Source organism: Lissotriton vulgaris, chromosome 1_2 (genome assembly GCF_964263255.1).
Source record: "Lissotriton vulgaris chromosome 1_2, aLisVul1.2, whole genome shotgun sequence".
Taxonomy (NCBI): Eukaryota; Metazoa; Chordata; class Amphibia; order Caudata; family Salamandridae; genus Lissotriton; species Lissotriton vulgaris.
The window spans coordinates 199387139-199404316 of NC_141686.1; the positions used below are offsets into that span (position 1 = coordinate 199387139).

Here is a 17178-nt window from a genome sequence, read left to right on the forward strand (position 1 = left end):
TCTGAGAATACTAAAAGTAGTAAGTTCATTCCGTGAATACCAAAAGTAGTAAGTCAATTCTGTGAATGCCAAAAGTAGTAAGTGAGTTCTGTGAATACCAAAATAGTAGTAAGTTTAGGATTGAATCTTAAGTTCATTATGTGAATCGGGCCCAAAGTTAAGAACCTGATATCATAGTCTGGCTCTTTATGAGTAGGTCCACCTATATCATGTAACTCAGAAGCAAGTCCCAGAAAAATAGATGTCACAACCTTAACGTGTCTGGTCTCAGCTCAATGCCAGCACTGGAGGTGATCTCTCAGAAGGATGAGACATTCTCTACCGAACATGTCTTGTCATGATACACTCACCTTGCTTTGGGTTGACTGCTGGTTTGGGCAGCTTCCTTTCCCATCGTGTTCATATTTGGGCTCTCCTGAACGACTCCCAGATGTATATCCCTGACAAACAGGAGTGCTTGCTCTCTTTCCACCTCCTGCCCTTTAGATTCAGCAATGCTTGTGATCACATTATCTATGTTCTTCTGCAGTCCTTGAGAGAAATAATAAGGATATTGAAACATAGTAATCATTCATAGCTATCAATAAAGTGCAAAATCGCCAAAAATTACACAAGGGCGCAATGCCAGAAATATATCCCACCAACATAAAATGACAGCATCGCCAGTACCGGAAGAATTTCTTAAAAGCAGCAAGCACAGCAAAAGTTGCCAGGTATCTGAACATTTGGAGCTACTTTCTTGTCCATACTGAAAAGTCAATTCAAGGACACCATTCTAAAACAGAATGTGCAAGAAAAACCTCCCAGGGTTGTCTCCTATTCCTATAGATATCACACATGAGCGCCTTGTTAGTGTTCAATCTGCATCAGCAATAAGTGAAGAAGTCCTTGTCCACCACCTGCATGTGAGCAAACCATCAATCTAGCTGGAAAGATGTTGAGTTTTTGTGTGAGTGGAAGGGCGGTCACAACATGGCCGCCTGTTCTGCCTACTTTAAACAGTACGTCGCATTACCTATTGAATCAATACTCAAGTACTGACTCTGCTGCAATCTTTCTTCCTTTGGGTGTTTCTTTATCATTTGGACCTGAGGATGACCTGTTGAATCATGTTAGGTCGAAACCACGTCAACTATACATGGGTTAAAAATATCTGGATTATTACAGATATAGATATTGAACCATTCTGAATTACTGAATATTTCATGAACATTGTTGAAACTGTCATTTCTTTTCACAAATTTTCAGATTTCTTTCTTTTTTCTTATGTAACATTTTGCACCACCTTCACTATTTTGAGCACGTTTATGCACTTTGACACTATTTTCAGTGCTGCTCGAAACTTAAACGCTATAAAATATGTAATATTGTTTTTTTACAACCCTGGGTCTTATTTTTCTTTTCTTTTTTTCAGTTTTTCTATTATATAATTTTTCTAATATCATATTAAGTATATTCTTGTTTGTTTGAATGATATCTTTAGGACATTGCTTTCTGTTGCTCAATTAGGTGGGCAGCAGCAGCAGGGACAGAGCACAAGCAAGGTGGTTACCCTGTAGCCACGGGGTGAAGGGCAGAGAGTCATAGGCAGTAGATTTTTGTTGGTCCCCATGGCCCTGCACCAATACTCCAAGAGTATACCCAGAGCATTTAAGACAACACAATAAAAAAAGGCTTACAAGTCCCAGTTCGGTGTAGAGGATATACACGACCATTACAAGGGTTCTGGGTGTCTATTTTGGCATACTTTTGGAGGTGTTGTACCATGACAGCACAACCCAAAATCCATCCATTTCAAAGAAAGTGTGAAAGAGAGAGACCGTCACAGGGCTTGGCTACTGATAGATGGCTTCAATTTAGTTGTTCTTGAGGTGAAGATCTGCGGCTGGAATTTCATAACATGGAGAGACAAAACTGTATTTTTCCCTTTGAAACCCTATACTCCATCTTAGTCAATTTGGCAGGTAAACAAATGGAGTCACTTTGAATTGTTCTAGGGTGGCAGAAGCTAGTATCAAGCCATCAACATATTGTACCAACGTCAGATTTCAGGGGAAGACCATGCTGTTCAAAGCTCTTTTCCATTTTAGAAAAATAAGTAGTATTTTCATATACATTTTGATACAAAGAACTTCGATAGCAATTAGGAAGTTAAAAAAATTAGATTTTAGCAGCTAGGTAACATGTTCACTTTAATGCGTCTTTACACACAATGCTTTCCTGTGGGGTTAAAGGCCTTTATAGCATACGGGTATTAGCATTCGGTTTCTGGGGGTGTCCTTCTAGACTTAGGGTTGTAGGAGGGGTATAGAGTCAAAATATCGAGTTTTTATTATCGACTAGACATAATATCGGGTAAAAAATATAGAATGGACATAATATCGACTAGACATAATATAGACCACCAAAATATCGACTAGAAAATTTTAATGTCGAATAGAATGGACATAATATCGAATCAAAAATATAGAATGGACATAATATCGAATCAAAAATATAGAATGGACATAATATCGACTAGACATAATATAGATGACAAAAATATCGAATTTAAGGTAAGTTAATATTAATTTTTACTTTTTGTTTAATATAATTCTATAGCGGGTTGTGGGTTTATAGGGGAATAGGGTGGGAAGTAATTTAATTATAATTAATTAAATATGTTATTTTATTTATTGGTATTTATTTCGAATTAATTGTTAATTAATTAATAATTGGTAATTAATTAAAATATAATTGGTAATTATTTTAATTGATTAATTGATAAATATGTTAATTTTAGTAACTTACTTTCTGTAGCGGGTCGTGGGTTTATAGAGGAATAGGGTGGGAAGTAAATTAATTATAATAATTAAATATGTTATTTTATTTAGTGGTGTTAATTTAGAATTAATTGGTAATTAATTAATTGGTAATTAATTAAAATATAATTGGTAATTATTTTAATTGATTAATTGGTAAATATGTAAATTTTAGTAATATATGTTCAGTAGCGGGTTGTGGGTTTATAGGGGAATAGGGTGGGAAGTAATTTAATTATAATTAATTAAATATGTTATGTTATTTATTGGTATTTATTTAGAATTGTTAATTAATTATTAATTGGTAATTAATTAAAATATAATTGGTAATTAATTTTAATTGAATAATTTAAAAATATGTTAATGTTAGTAATTTATTTTCTGTAATGGGTTGTGGGTTTATAGGGGAACAGGGTGGGAAGTAATTTAATTATAATTAATAAATATGTTATTTTATATATTGGTATTTATTTAGAATTAATTGTTAATTAATTATTAATTGGTAATTAATTAAAATATAATTTGTAATTTATTGTAATTGATTAATTGATAAATATGTTACTTTTATTACATTATTTTCTGTAGTGGGTTGTGTGTTTATAGGGGAATAGATTGGGAAGTAATTTAATTGTAAGTATTTATTTTTAAATAATTTTGTTGTGTCTAATTTTTATTTATTTTTATATTGTAAATTAATTTATTGGTAATTGGTAAATAATTAGTATTAGTAGGTAATTTTTATTATTAGTTAATTTTTATTTGTAATTTTACTTGATTAATAAATATATTTTATAAAATTGGAAAATATTTTAATTATTTTGTAATTGGTATTAATATTTATGTTATTTATATTTATATATGAAGTATTTACTTTCCCTACTATTGCACTCACTGAAGTAGGAATAGTAATTGTTACCCCTACGCTATCCAACGTTTTCCCTACTGTTGCACTCACTGGAGTGGGAATAGTAATTTTTACCCCTACGCTATCCAACGCTTTCCCTACTGTTGTACTCTCTGGAGTAGGAATAGTAATTTTTACCCCTACGCTATCCAACGCTTTCCCTACTGTTGCACTCTCTGGAGTAGGAATAGTAATTTTTATCTCTACGCTATTCAACGCCTTCCCTACTTTGCACTCACTGGAGTAGGAATAGTAGTTTTTATCCCTACGCTATCCAATGCTTTCCCTACTGTTGCACTCACTGGAGTGGGAATAGTCATTTTTACTCCTACGCTAGCCAACACTTTCCCTACTGTTGCACTCTCTGGAGTAGGAATAGTAATTTTTATTGCTACGCTATCCAACGCTTTCCCTACTGTTGCACTCACTGGAGTGGGAATAGTAATTTTTACTCCTACGCTATCCAACATTTTCCCTACTGTTGCACTCTCTGGAGTGGGAATACTTATTTTTACCTCTACGCTATCCAATGCTTTCCCTACTGTCGCGCTCTCTGGAGTGGGAATAGTAATTTTTACCATTACGCTATCCAACGCTTTCCCTACTGTTGCTCTCTCTGGAGTGGTAATAGTAATTTTTACCCTCCCACTATCCAATGCTTGCCCTACTGTTGCACTATTGCACTTGCACTGTTGCACTTTTCACCTAAACTGCATGCAGCGTCTGTAGGCATTGCACACAGGGGGTGTGCTATGTCATATCTTCACTTTTCTCTGCACCATGGGACACAGCCTGCAATAACAGTTTACATGTTGGTGCTGAGGGGTCTCTAAGGGTAGCACAATACATGCTGGAGCCCTTAGAAACCATCCTTAGTACTCAATGCTATTTCCTAGGGACTTACAGGTGTGCCAAATCGAGAATAAGTATACAGTGTTTAAGGGAAAAGATCTGGCACTGGCGACCTGATTAGCGTGAGCCCAGTGCACTTTCTGTCGAAATTGCATCAGATGCCAGGCAGAAAGAGAGGTGACCTTGTTCAAAAGGTGCACTTTCCTACTATGTTGGTTTTGGTGGTGGTTGTCTTGTCCATCAGAGAGAGGAGAAGTTGGATGTCTTTGACGTAGTAGATGATGGTAATGTCTGGGATCGGATGATGTTGGCGAGCAATATCATGTATATGTTGAAAAGGGTGGGGCTGAGGGGCAATCCCTGTGGGGCTATGTATATCAGTTTTTTGGTCTGTGATGTGAAGGGTGGCAGCTTGAGTGATGAAGGAACAGATCCATTTGTGAGCAGATTCTTGTATGCCAATCTTGTGGAGTCTTCTGATGAGAGAGTTGTAGAAGACAGTGTTGAAGACCACAAAGAGGTCAGGCAGGTTGAGGGCTGCCGCCTCTCACTGCTGTGGTTCTGTCTCAATTCTGATTGAGTGTCATCTAGAAGATGATGATGTTTGAGATGGGTTATGAGTTGCTTGTTGATCAGCTTCTATCAATCAATCAATCAATCAAGGGTTCGTAAAGTGCAACTACTCAGCCATGAGGGTCTGAAGGCACTTGGGAAGGAGGGTACAGTGCTGGTGTTATTTCAAGAGCCAGGTCTTGAGGTCTTTCCTGAACTGGCGTAGCATTGGAGATAGTCTGAGGTTGAGTAGGTAGGGTGTTTCAGGTCTTAGCAGTGAGGAAGGAGAAGAACTTTCCTCTGGTTCTGGTCTTGAGAAACCATGGGATGGTGGCCAGGACGAGCTGGGCCGAGCAGCGGCGTCTTTTGGGTGCGTGAAAGGCGAGGCGGTTGTTCAGGTATGCTGGTCCAGCGTTATGAAGGGCCTTGTAGGTGTTGGTGAGGAGTTTGAAGGTTATTATTCCATCTGTCTCAATCAGTTTGGCTTAATAGGGGAGAAGCAAGACAGGTCAGAAGTTGGTCGGTTGATTCGGGTCAGCTGTGGGCTTCTTGAGGATGACGTCGATTTCTGCAAGTAACCATTCATCCAGGAAAGTCCTAGACGTGATTGAGGTGTTACTGATATGGGTCCGGGTGGTGGTGATTGGTGAAGTGTCCAGCTGTTATTTCTAGTTAAATGTTTCCATTCAGTCAGGTGGCCATCTTAGTTGGTGGTGGGTAGGTTAGCGATGAGTTCTCTGGGGTTGGGTTGGTGTGCAAAATTACTGTAGATGTTTGCTATTTTGCTGTGGAAGACGTTGGATAGGTTGTTGCAGAGTGTTGGGAGGTAGCAATGTTGAAAGGTTCCTGAGGGCATGGTGAAATACTTGATTGGAACGATCTCTGTAGGAAAGTAGGATCTGCTTCTTATGGTTACCCCCACTTTTTGCTAAATGTGATACTGTTTTTGACTAGTCTCACTGGGATCCTGCTAATCAGGACCCTAGTATATCTGCCTTCTACCTATGCTCTTATAATATGTACTTAGGTGCGCTCCCAATTGGATACTGGGGCACCCTTAATGGTACCCATGGACCCAGAGCAATTTGGTTTCCATAATTGCCGCAGCATGGAGACTGCCCTTGTCTGGGCTACCGAGGAGATCAGGTAGGCACACAATCATGGAGATAGAGTGTTCACTATATCTCTCGGAGGACTTTGACACTGTCAGTCACTGGCTTTTCTTTCCAGCCGTGAGCAGTCGATTCAGATCAAGAGCTTGTCTCTCATTCTTATTCACTCCCCTGAGGGGTCCTTCAGGGGTTCTCGCTTAGTCTGACACGTTTCAACCTTTACATGAACCCTTTGGATGACCATATAAAATCTTTTGGCTCGTCCTTAGCCTCCTATGCAGATGACAATGATCAACTAGCCATGTGTATGATCAAAATTCGACAACTGCATGCACCACTTAACAGTTGGTTAGGCAAGACCTGCTCAAAACTGAATTCTGACAAAACAGAAGTGATTTTCTTTGGGGTTCAATCCTCCTTCTAGACCTCGTACTGCTGGCTAAAGAATATGGGCTCCTTACCTACACCTGTCAGAAAGGCATGCACTCTAGCATTCCTTTTTGATGAAAAACTGTGCTTCACCAACCAAGTCAATGTAGTGACATCCTCAGCCTTTCTCATGCTTAAAACGCTAAGAAAGATACTTCCATACATTTCAGTTCATCTCCAGAAAACTTAAATCTCTTTGTTAGTGATGGCAAAATGAGATCTCTAAAAGCCTTTTCTTTAATGTGCACCCACACATTCTAAATAGGTTGCAACTTTTGCAGAAGGCTGCAGCTAGGCTCCTCTTAAACATCCCAAAATACCACTCAATATCCAAGTCTATCAGGAAATTGGATTGGCTTCAAGTTAGCCAGAGGTTCACTTTCAAGTCACTTTGCATTGTTTATAAAGTTCTCAGGGCTCCAGCCCTGAATTTTTACAACACAGACTCAGATGGCACACCCCGCGCAGGACTTTACACTCTACGCATGCCAAACTCCTAGTTTTTCACAGATTCAAGCGGACAGGTTGATGTTCAGGTTGTGTGCCTTGAAATGCTGGAATACACTTCAGATGCACGTTAAAAATGCACCCAACAAACTGACCTTCCGGAAACTGCAGAAAGCCTGCTTTTTTCACTCTCCTTGTCCTTTTGGTTTCCTACCGTCTGTGTCATTCAATGCCTTGTTAGCTAGCACCAAGACACCTCATGGTATTTGTTGTGCTTTAGAATTCCAAATAACAGAACATATCCACATAAGCAGAAATGCCCAAGTCATGTCTAAGTCGATTTTCAGATATTACAAGTGAACAGGGAAGCCATTTTGAGTACACGTGCTGGACACTGGTGAATATGAGTTTCCCAGGTACATGATGGCTTCGCTGAAACCAGAGATGTTTGGTATCAAACATCTTGTATTAATAGACCCACATTGATTCCAGTGATGGATATATTAATATTAATACATGCATTAATACATGCACCCAGAGGGCACCTTAGTGGTACCCCATGAAAACCTACCAAATACTAGTGTACTGGCTGACTGGTGTAGCCAGCCTGCCACTGCTGATAGGTTTCTGACCCCCTGCAGGTGAAAGCCGCATTCTATGAGGGAATAAACAATGCCTGCTCCGGCAGGAGGTGTTGTAACCTCCTTCAAACAGAATGACTAAGAGATCAGCATTTCAAGGCAGTAGGCTTTAAAAGGCCTTTGCCACCTTTGATGTGCGACCCAAGCCTTCTTCAGACAGGGGAAATACTACCCCTGACCTTAGCCCCTCTGGCACCAGGACTGGTGGGTAAACTAGCTTGCTAAAGGTGTGCTACACTGCCAGCCTGGACACACTTCTAGTATGGGCAGCATAAAGTGAACACAAAGATAGTAATACCGCCATCTTGTGTGTGGTAAAATAAGGAACTCTTGGACAGGGTGATTCCAACTCCCCAAAGGAAGTGATCATCTAGGTGTGTAGTGAACCCATGAGGTGAGTAGCCCATTAGCTACTACCCCTCATGCCCATTAACGCCCACAAATTAAGTATTTAGGGGATCCCCAGATACCAGGGCTTCAGATTCAATGGACCAAAAGAAGAAGTAGACTGAGAAGTTTGCTGGCCCGAGGAACAGAGGGGCATGATTGACTTTGTGCCAGCACTGCCCGCCTGCTCGCTGCACCTGGCCATTGTGGAGAAACTGACTTATCCTGCCTCTGTGCAGACTCCAAGAAACCCAGAGGGATGCCAGCACTTTGCAAATTGTCAGAGAACTCCCTTAGAGTAGAGGAGCTTCTCCCCTGCAGCCGCTGGCACCAAAAGAAGCAAAGTTTTGTTTACCGCACTGCCACCTACCAAGACTACATACGCTGCAGCCTCCCACGAAGAGGTCACCATACTTACATATTTCAGATTCATCCTCCCTACAAGTGTGGGGATGCCAGGACTGACTAGAGCTACGCAGTACCAATACCTGGAGTTCCGGACCCCTTGCACCAGCCAAGGCTTATTGTGTCCAATCATGACACCGACACCTAGGAAAACCAACCTGCACATTGAGGGACTTCAGAGAATGTGAGAACTATACTGAGAGTGGGCCAGCTGCTTTGTTTTCCACCACCTCCAGATCCAAAGACAAAGAAGCGAGCCTCCGACCGCCATCCCCCAACACCTCAACGTGCCTCTACACTCGCGCCCCACAGCCCATGTCAGAGGGAGGTGAAGGTGACCACAAGGCCCTGAGACCCACAAGAGCTGAGCCCATCCTTATGTCTGGCCAAACTGGACTTCCAGTTGCAGTCTGTAGCCTCTGCCTGCAGGTCCCCTCCAACTGTGAGTGACTCCAGCACCGGACCAGATGCCAAAAGACACCACTGCACGTGTGTCCTACAGCCAGAGGAGGAGTGTGCCAACATGGTCCCTACATACCGAGCATCTCAAGGGTCAATTCCCCTTGAGAGATCCTCTGGGGTGGCCTTCCATTCCAAGCTTGCAGCCTCTCTCTGAGCGGTCCGTTTTCTCTTTGAAGTAAAAGAAATACCCAACACCTTAAAACACCTCAGCACTCGGACGGCCCAGAGCCACCCGAGGTGACCTGTTGGTATGGCCTTGGACTTTACCTCATACTTACCTTAAGTCCAGAAGACAAGTCCCATAAGCCAGTGTCTTGTGCCTGAACGTGGTACATGTTATTCCCCCATAGGATAAGATTATCACTGCTAAAAATTGCACTGTCAACTTTTGAAAACGAAAAATTCATAACTTGAGAAGTACCTGATACTGATAATCTTGATATCTAAATTCATGTAAAAGTATGCATTTAAAAAAAAATTGGGGTAGATTTTCTTTATTGAGTCTGTGTCTCATTTATTGTCTTTGTGTATACTATACATTTTTAGCACTACCCTCTGATATGTCTAACTGCTCCGCCACACTACCACAAAAGAGAGCATTTGAGGTATCATTTGTGTCTCTGAAACCATTTGGGGTTTGCTTGGACTTTTTACACAGTGTACCTCATTTTGGTCCACTATTTGAAGAGCCATCTTCCTACATTGGTGTTTTCACTGTATTACTGTTTAAAATGTTGCACAAATACTTTACACATTGCCTCTAAGTTAAGCCTGACTGCTCTGTGCCAAGCTACCAGAGGGCAGCTTTATTTAGGGTTGGCTTGTACTTCAACCTGACAAGGGTTTTGGTTTCTGCTTTACAACAGCTCATACCCCAGCCAACCAACAACCCAATTTCTTAAATTGGTAATCAATAGTAAGGATAGGACTTGTGATTATGCAGTGCCATACAGTTATTTTGTGTACACCACCATCACATAATTAAGACCAATTCAAGATTAACTTGTTCTTGATAAGCTTCTTTGTGTTTTTCCAAATTCTTGCTTTGACTGTTGTGTCTGAAACCACACCAGCAGAGTTGGAAGTTGAGCTGGCCAACATGGATGCTTACAGTGGAGCTCAAGAAGGCCCTAAGGGCCTAGGCAGAAGCTCATCAGTCAGTTGAAGCCACAGAAGGGTATGATGAGACGATGGACAATGAGAGGACCTCCCTGAGATGCAGCCTTCAGCTGAGGGGGATGACTTGAGTCCTGAGTTGGAATTCCCTGCCAGAGCAGGGAGCAGTGTGTCTTCCCACAACCTGTCCCCAGAGGAGCGGTCTGAAAGGAGGGCAGTGAGGGAGTTTAAACTGCAGATGGCACAGTTGAGAATGGGAGAGAAGAAACAAGCATGGTGGATAAGAACATGGATAAGAACGTGTTTGAAAGCATTTTAGGCACGACCCTCTTCATGTCCTTCCCAGTATGCCTTAATGTGTTGATTCTGTTGGTATTCATATTGTTTTGTTTGGAAAAGCTATGACACTCCTGAGGAGGTAGGACCACGCCTCCTCATAGAAGCGACTTAGAGGGTTCATATTTCAAAAGGTCTGGTGCCTGACTTTGTTGTGGGGGAGGACATCGACAAGTGGTTTGAAGCGTTTTAGGTGGATTTGCAGATGCCTAGGATCTCCGAGGGTTAGGCTCTGGAAGGGAGGGGAACGCTACTGGCCCTAGACAAGGGAGACAGGAGAAGGTACTCCTCCACCCCCATGATGGAAACCCTAGTCAGAAAGTATAGACTGGCCCCTGAAAAGCACAGGCAGAAGTTTACGGACAGTCAGAAGCTGCCCCAACATTCCTGGGTGAGTTCTGTGAACTCCTTTTGCAAGGTAAAAAATTATCAGTGCTCTACAACTGATTGGGAGAGATTACATGTTCATTCTTTGTTTACAGATCTGCACCAACGTCTGGTTGATAGTAGGCTTGCTCATCCCAGAAAGCTTGCTGAGGAGGTGGGCCAGTGGCTCAGCACCAAGTTCTATAAGAAGGTATCTGGGAGAACCCAAGAAGGATGGTTCTGGTTCCCCCAGCAGAGTGAAGTGGAAGTTAAAGGAGACAAAGACAGGTCCTTGAATAAGGGAGGAGGAAAGGGTTCCCATGCCCATTCTGAGAAACAGGGAGGTGGTTCTGTTGAGCAGTTGCCCAGGGTGCCCCATTTCCAACCTTGTTGCGGGAGGACTCTGTCTGTCCTAAGATGCCACTCACTGGTGCTCCAAAAGGGAGGGGGGTGGGGGATTTGGCTGCAAGGGTAATTAGATCCAAGGTGCATGTCACAGACCATGCCATGATCTTCCTCAGCTGGAGGATAGACTTAGAGGGTGAGTTTGTGATCCCGGAAGGTGGGAGTCGTGATTTCCACCAGGTGAAAGTCAATGGAATCCCTGTCACTGCTCTGAGGGGCACTGGGACTAGCCAGACCATGATAGTGGAAGGGCTAGTTTTGCGAGAGCAGTACACTAACCAGGTGTGTGAGGGAACTCAGACCCATTGACAGGATCATAGTCAGTCCAAAAATGCCCATAGACTACATCCTGGGTAAGGAGTTGCGCCTGGGTAAGGAGAAAGCCTGGCGCAGAGACCCAACACTGAACAACATGGCTGCCCTCAAGCTCGCCACCCGAAAACACCACCAACTGATCCACGCCACCAAGAAAACTGCATTCAAGGAACGACTGGACAACAACGCACACAACAGCAAGGAACTCTTCAACATCGTCAAAGAGCTCTCCAACCCCAACGCCCGAAACAACAACATCACCCCTTCACAAGACCTCTGCAACTCCCTGGCCTCCTACTTCCACAACAAGATCGCGGAAATACACAACAGCTTCAGCACTCAACCGACGCATGCCACAACTGAACCACCGCCCCCCACAACCACCCTCCGTGCCTGGACCCCGATCAGCACCGAAGACACCATCCGCACGATGAATTCGATCCACTCCGGATCTCCGACCGACCCCTGCCCTGAACACGTCTTCAACAAGGCCGACGCTGTCATCGCACCCCACCTGCGGGACATCATCAACACCTCCTTCGACACCGCTACCTTCACGGAGAACTGGAAGCACGCCGAACTCAGCGCCCTACTAAAGAAGCTTCCTGACTGCCCGCGCAGACTATATGAAAGCTATCCTGTCTGCCAAATCTAAGTTCTTCTGCAATTTAATTGAGCAATCAAACAATAGTCCTAAGGAGATCTTTTCCATTGTTAAAGAACTCTCGAACCCCGGCAGAACTGAGTGTAAACCCGCTGCCAGTCAAGAATTCTGTAACACCTTGAATCAATATTTCTTGGATAAAATTGCCTTAATCAAATCTAGCATTCCTGCCATTGTCCCGGACCTGCCAGTTTTGGACTGCTTTCCTCTTCTGGACACTACTACCCTCGCATCCCTTTTAAACAGGGTAAAATCAGGCTCCCCACATGACTGCTGCCCCCCTCACATACTAAAGACGGTTTTTACCGCTGCCCCCACTCCGGCTTTGAGTCTTCTCAACACCTCTCTGCTCCAAGGGACTGTACCGGCATCGTTTAAGGATGCAGTCCTACTGCCTCTCCTGAAAAAGCCAGGAGCTGATCCCAATACCCTTTCGAATTACAGACCTATTTCCCTGCTTCCGTATTTGGCCAAGGTACTGGAAGCGCACGTCACCTCCCACCTCTCACTATTCATTGAACAGTCAGGTGTGTTACATCCGTCACAGGCCGGCTTTCGACCAGCCCATTCAACCGAGTCAGTTATCGTAGCGGTCTTGGACTCCCTACGCCTCAGTGCTGACTTGGGAGTACCTCAAGCGCTGGTCTTATTGGATTTGTCGGCCGCGTTTGACACGGTCGACCATAACATCCTCCTCGACTGTGTCAGATCGGTGGGCATCTGCGGCCGTGCCCTAGACTGGCTCAGATCATTTCTTTGCGACCGCACCCAAGCGGTCGGACTCCCCCCTTTCTCCTCCCACAAACTCCACACTACCTGTGGAGTTCCCCAGGGCTCTTCCCTCTCACCGTTATTGTTCAACATTTACATGCTTCCTCTGCTTCAGTCCCTTCATTCATTTAAAGTCACTACCTTTAACTACGCAGATGATCTGCAGCTCACTTTCACAATTGATAACTCCCCTGATTCAATCCACCAATTCCAAAACACCATGCTCCACATCTGCCGGTGGATGGATGTGAATCAACTCAAGCTGAATCCGGGAAAAACGGAACTGGTCCTGTTCGGCGATAGTCACCGTTTCTGGGGCCCCCAATACTGGCCATCTAAGCTGGGGTCCCCGCCTGCGCCGTCTAGATCAGTCAAAAGCCTGGGGGTAGTTATCGATGACGAGCTTTCCTTAAAACCTCAGGTCAATTCCGTTGTGTCCACCTGCTTCTTTCAATTACGGAAAATAAAGAAGATCAGTCGGTTGCTCACTCGACCTGCTCTGACGCAGGTTGTAAGAGCATAGGTGTTGTCTCACTTAGACTACGCCAATGCCATTTATCTTGGTCTACCTGTCACCCTCAGCAAACGTCTACAGCTGGCACAAAACCAGGCAGCGAGACTGATTTATCACCACCCCCGATGGCAGTCCGCCAAACCGCTTCTGAGGCAGCTCCATTGGCTTCCGATTCAACACCGCGTTAGTTTCAAATCGGCCTGCATGATTTTCAAATCCCTTCACAACTCTGGCCCACAGTTCATCCAAAAACTTCTTCTTAGGTACACCCCCTCCCGCAACCTTCGCTCTGCCTCCCAAATCTTCCTGACTGTCCCTCGCTACAAGCTGTTGCGCAAAGGAGGCCGTAGGTTTGCCACCCTCGCTCCCAAGCTATGGAACTCTCTCCCCCAGGAGCTTCGCTCATGCACTGCCCTTCTTCCATTTAGGAAGCTCTTAAAAACATGGCTGTTCACCCAGGTTGCGGCCTAGTGCTAATGGCCTCTTGTAAGTTAGTTCCCCTGCTGGTCAGCGCCATGAAACCTTTGGGTGTGCGAGCGCTTTATAAAACTTTGATAAGATAAGATAAGATAAGAAGCCATCAGCCGAACCCACCGACCTCAAGAACTACCGCCCCATCTCGCTGCTCCCGTTTCCTGCAAAAGTCATCGAAAAGACCGTCAACAAGCAGCTGGCCGCCTTCCTCGAGACGAACGGATCCCTCGACCTCTCTCAGTCTGGCTTCCGGGCCAACCACAGCACCGAGACCGCCCTGATCGCAGCCACCGATGACATCCGAGCCCTGCTCGACAACGGAGAAACAGCGGCCCTCATCCTCCTAGACCTCTCCGCGGCCTTCGACACTGTCTGCCACCGCACCCTAGTGCAGCGCCTCAGCAACGTCGGAATCCAGGAGAAGGCACTAGAATGGATCATCTTGTTCCTTGCCGGAAGGACACAGAGAGTCCGCCTCCCCCCGTTCAGATCCGAGGCCACCGAAGTCATCTGCGGCGTTCCACAAGGATCTTCACTCAGCCCCACCCTCTTCAATGTGTACATGAGCCCCCTCACAGCCATCGTACGCCAACACAACCTCAACATCATCTCCTACGCCGATGACACCCAGCTGATCCTCTCCCTCACCAACGACCCCGCAACCGCCAGAGCCAACCTACACGAAGGGATGACAGAAGTAGCCAAGTGGATGATGAACAGCCGCCTGAAACTGAACTTGGACAAGACGGAAGTCCTCATCCTGGGATCCTCACCCTCCGCCTGGGAGCCCCCCGCCCTGGGCAGCGCACCCAAACCAACAGACCACGCAGGCAACCTGGGCTTCATCCTGGACTCCTCCCTCTCCATGACCAGACAAGTCAACTCCGTCTCCTCATCGTGCTTCAACATCCTGCGCATGCTACGTAAGATCTTCCGGTGGATCCCCACCGAGACCAGGAAGACGGTCACTCAGGCCCTCGTCACCAGCCGACTGGACTACGGCAACTTCCTCTCCGCCGGAACCACCACCAAACTCCAGAAGAGACTCCAGCGGATTCAGAACGCCTCAGCACGACTCATCCTGGACATCCCCCGTCGCAGCCACATCTCCTGACACCTGAGAGATCTGCACTAGCTCCCCGTCAACAAGAGAATCACCTTCCGTCTCCTCACCCACGCACACAAAGCCCTGCACAACCAAGGCCCAGCATACCTCAACAGCCGCCTCAACTTCTACGCTCCCACACGCCAGCTTCGATCGACCAGCCACGCCCTCGCCGCCGTCCCCCGTATCCGAAGAGCCACCACAGGAGGAAGTCCTTCTCCAACCTGGCCGCCAAGACTTGGAACTCCCTCCCGACCTACCTCCGCCTGACCCAGGACCACCTTGCCTTCAGGAAGCAGCTCAAGACCTGGCTGTTCGAGCAGTAGCGGACCCCCCCTCCCCTAGCGCCTTGACACCCTCCGGGTGAGTAGTGCGCTATATAAATGCCTTGATTGATTGATTGATTGATTGATTGTCATTAGAACTTATAGAGGCAGCCGCCCAGGGCTCCCTAACAGTTCTGATTTCTGAGAGTGCCACTCCTAAGTGGAGGGCAGGGGAGCCCAGATAGATGGGCAGGGTGAGCAAGGACTTACCCCTGTCCCCTGTTCAGCCTCAGGTTGCAGATCCTGGGTTGAGTGATCAGTCTCTGGATACCATCCTTTGACTGGTGGGAAATAGAGCTGAAGTTGGGTGCCTAACAGCCAGGGCTGTTGCCCCCCACTCTTAGAAACCTCAGAGGTCAGAGAACGCTGGATGGACTAGGATCTGGCTCTTCACACTGACAGCTGTCAGTGGCCTCTGTTGGTCACTGTCCTTATGAGCAGGGTTGCCCTTGGGTTTGGGACAGATTTCTGATCCAAGGGGCGGAATGGTCCACATCGCTTTGTTGGCCATGGTGGTACTGTTCTGTTAACTGGGATGCATCTGTGAGCAAGTTAAGGTTAGGTGCTTCACAGATGGGGTTCACAAGTGAGGAGAAGGGTTCCCCATGTGCCAGTCCACTAGCTCGGTCAGTAGAGACGAGGGACCCAACGGAGTTCAGGGAGGCGTAGAACTGACAAGTACCCCTGCATAACAGGGCCTTTATCCATGTTGTATGGCCTAAACTGAGAAGCCCATCATGGTATTGACTAGTTTACCCTGACTTTTGGCTGGAGGGGGGGTCATGTTGGGCTTTGCCCTTCTGCAGGATCATCTCCAAACATTTTTCCTTCCTCCTCCTATTTTTACTGAATTCATGCTTGCTATCTTAATGAATCTGCACACTTTACCACTGCTAACCAGTGCTAAGGTGCTTGTGCTTTTTGGTATTCACAAACACATTTACAAGTTTATGACTAAAGAGTCTCTGCACTCATAGCTGAGACCTTCAAACATAAAAAGATAGTCCTTTCAAGTGCAAGTTTACCTTGACCGGAATCAAGCATCCTAGGACCGGTTTCTGGCTATCAGCCGTCTTCAGCCAGGATAGCTTGACTCCAGTGGCTTACTAAGCACGGGACCCCCGTCTGGGCATACCCTTCCCACAGAGGGTGAACAGCAAAGCACACAAGATGATGGACGGAATGTTGCACAATGGGGAAACATTCACCCCCAGTCACAGATCTGGGTTTAATCCATCGTTATTTTGCTCACCAAGCCACCCCAGTTCAGACATGGCCATATGCAAATCAGTCTTGACCCTGTGCCTCATGGGAACAGTCCAGCTCGAACTGCCAAGCCATGTCTTTCCTGAACCGGAATCAAGCATCCTAGGACCGGTTTCTGGCTATCGCCATCTTCAGCCAGGATAGCTTGACTCCAGTGGCTTACTGAGCACGGGACCCACGTCTGGGTATACCCTTCAAACAGAGGGTGAACAGCAAAACACACAAGATGATGGACGTAATGTTGCACAATGGCAAAACATTCATCCTCAGTCAAAGATCTGCTGGGGTAAGCAGACCAGCATGTATGTGGTTGCTTTTAAATAAAGCATTTTTTTTAATGCAGCCAATTTTCCTTAAAGGAAAATGTGATGCGTTTCAAAGAGAAAATAAAAAGATTTCTTTGTTTTTTACGAGTATTCAGTGGTCTGTAAGACCACTGCCTGCTGTTAAAGACCACTGCCTGCTGTTAAAAAAAAATCATAAACATTCACCAATGGGAAGAGGGCCCTTGGGGACCCCTTCCTATTT

The 17178-nt window shown here is 45.3% G+C and overlaps 1 protein-coding gene across 2 annotated transcripts in view; it reads right to left on the minus strand.

The window, feature by feature from the left end:
* Positions 1–17178, minus strand: part of LOC147734918 (putative glycine N-acyltransferase-like protein 1B) — a 75285-nt gene that overhangs the window by 27128 nt on the left and 30979 nt on the right. For both annotated transcript variants that reach the window (XM_086953102.1, XM_086953103.1), the window contains exon 5: positions 351–531. In XM_086953102.1, coding sequence (XP_086809228.1) covers positions 351–531 — 181 coding nt within the window. The remainder of the gene's footprint in view (positions 1–350; positions 532–17178) is intronic.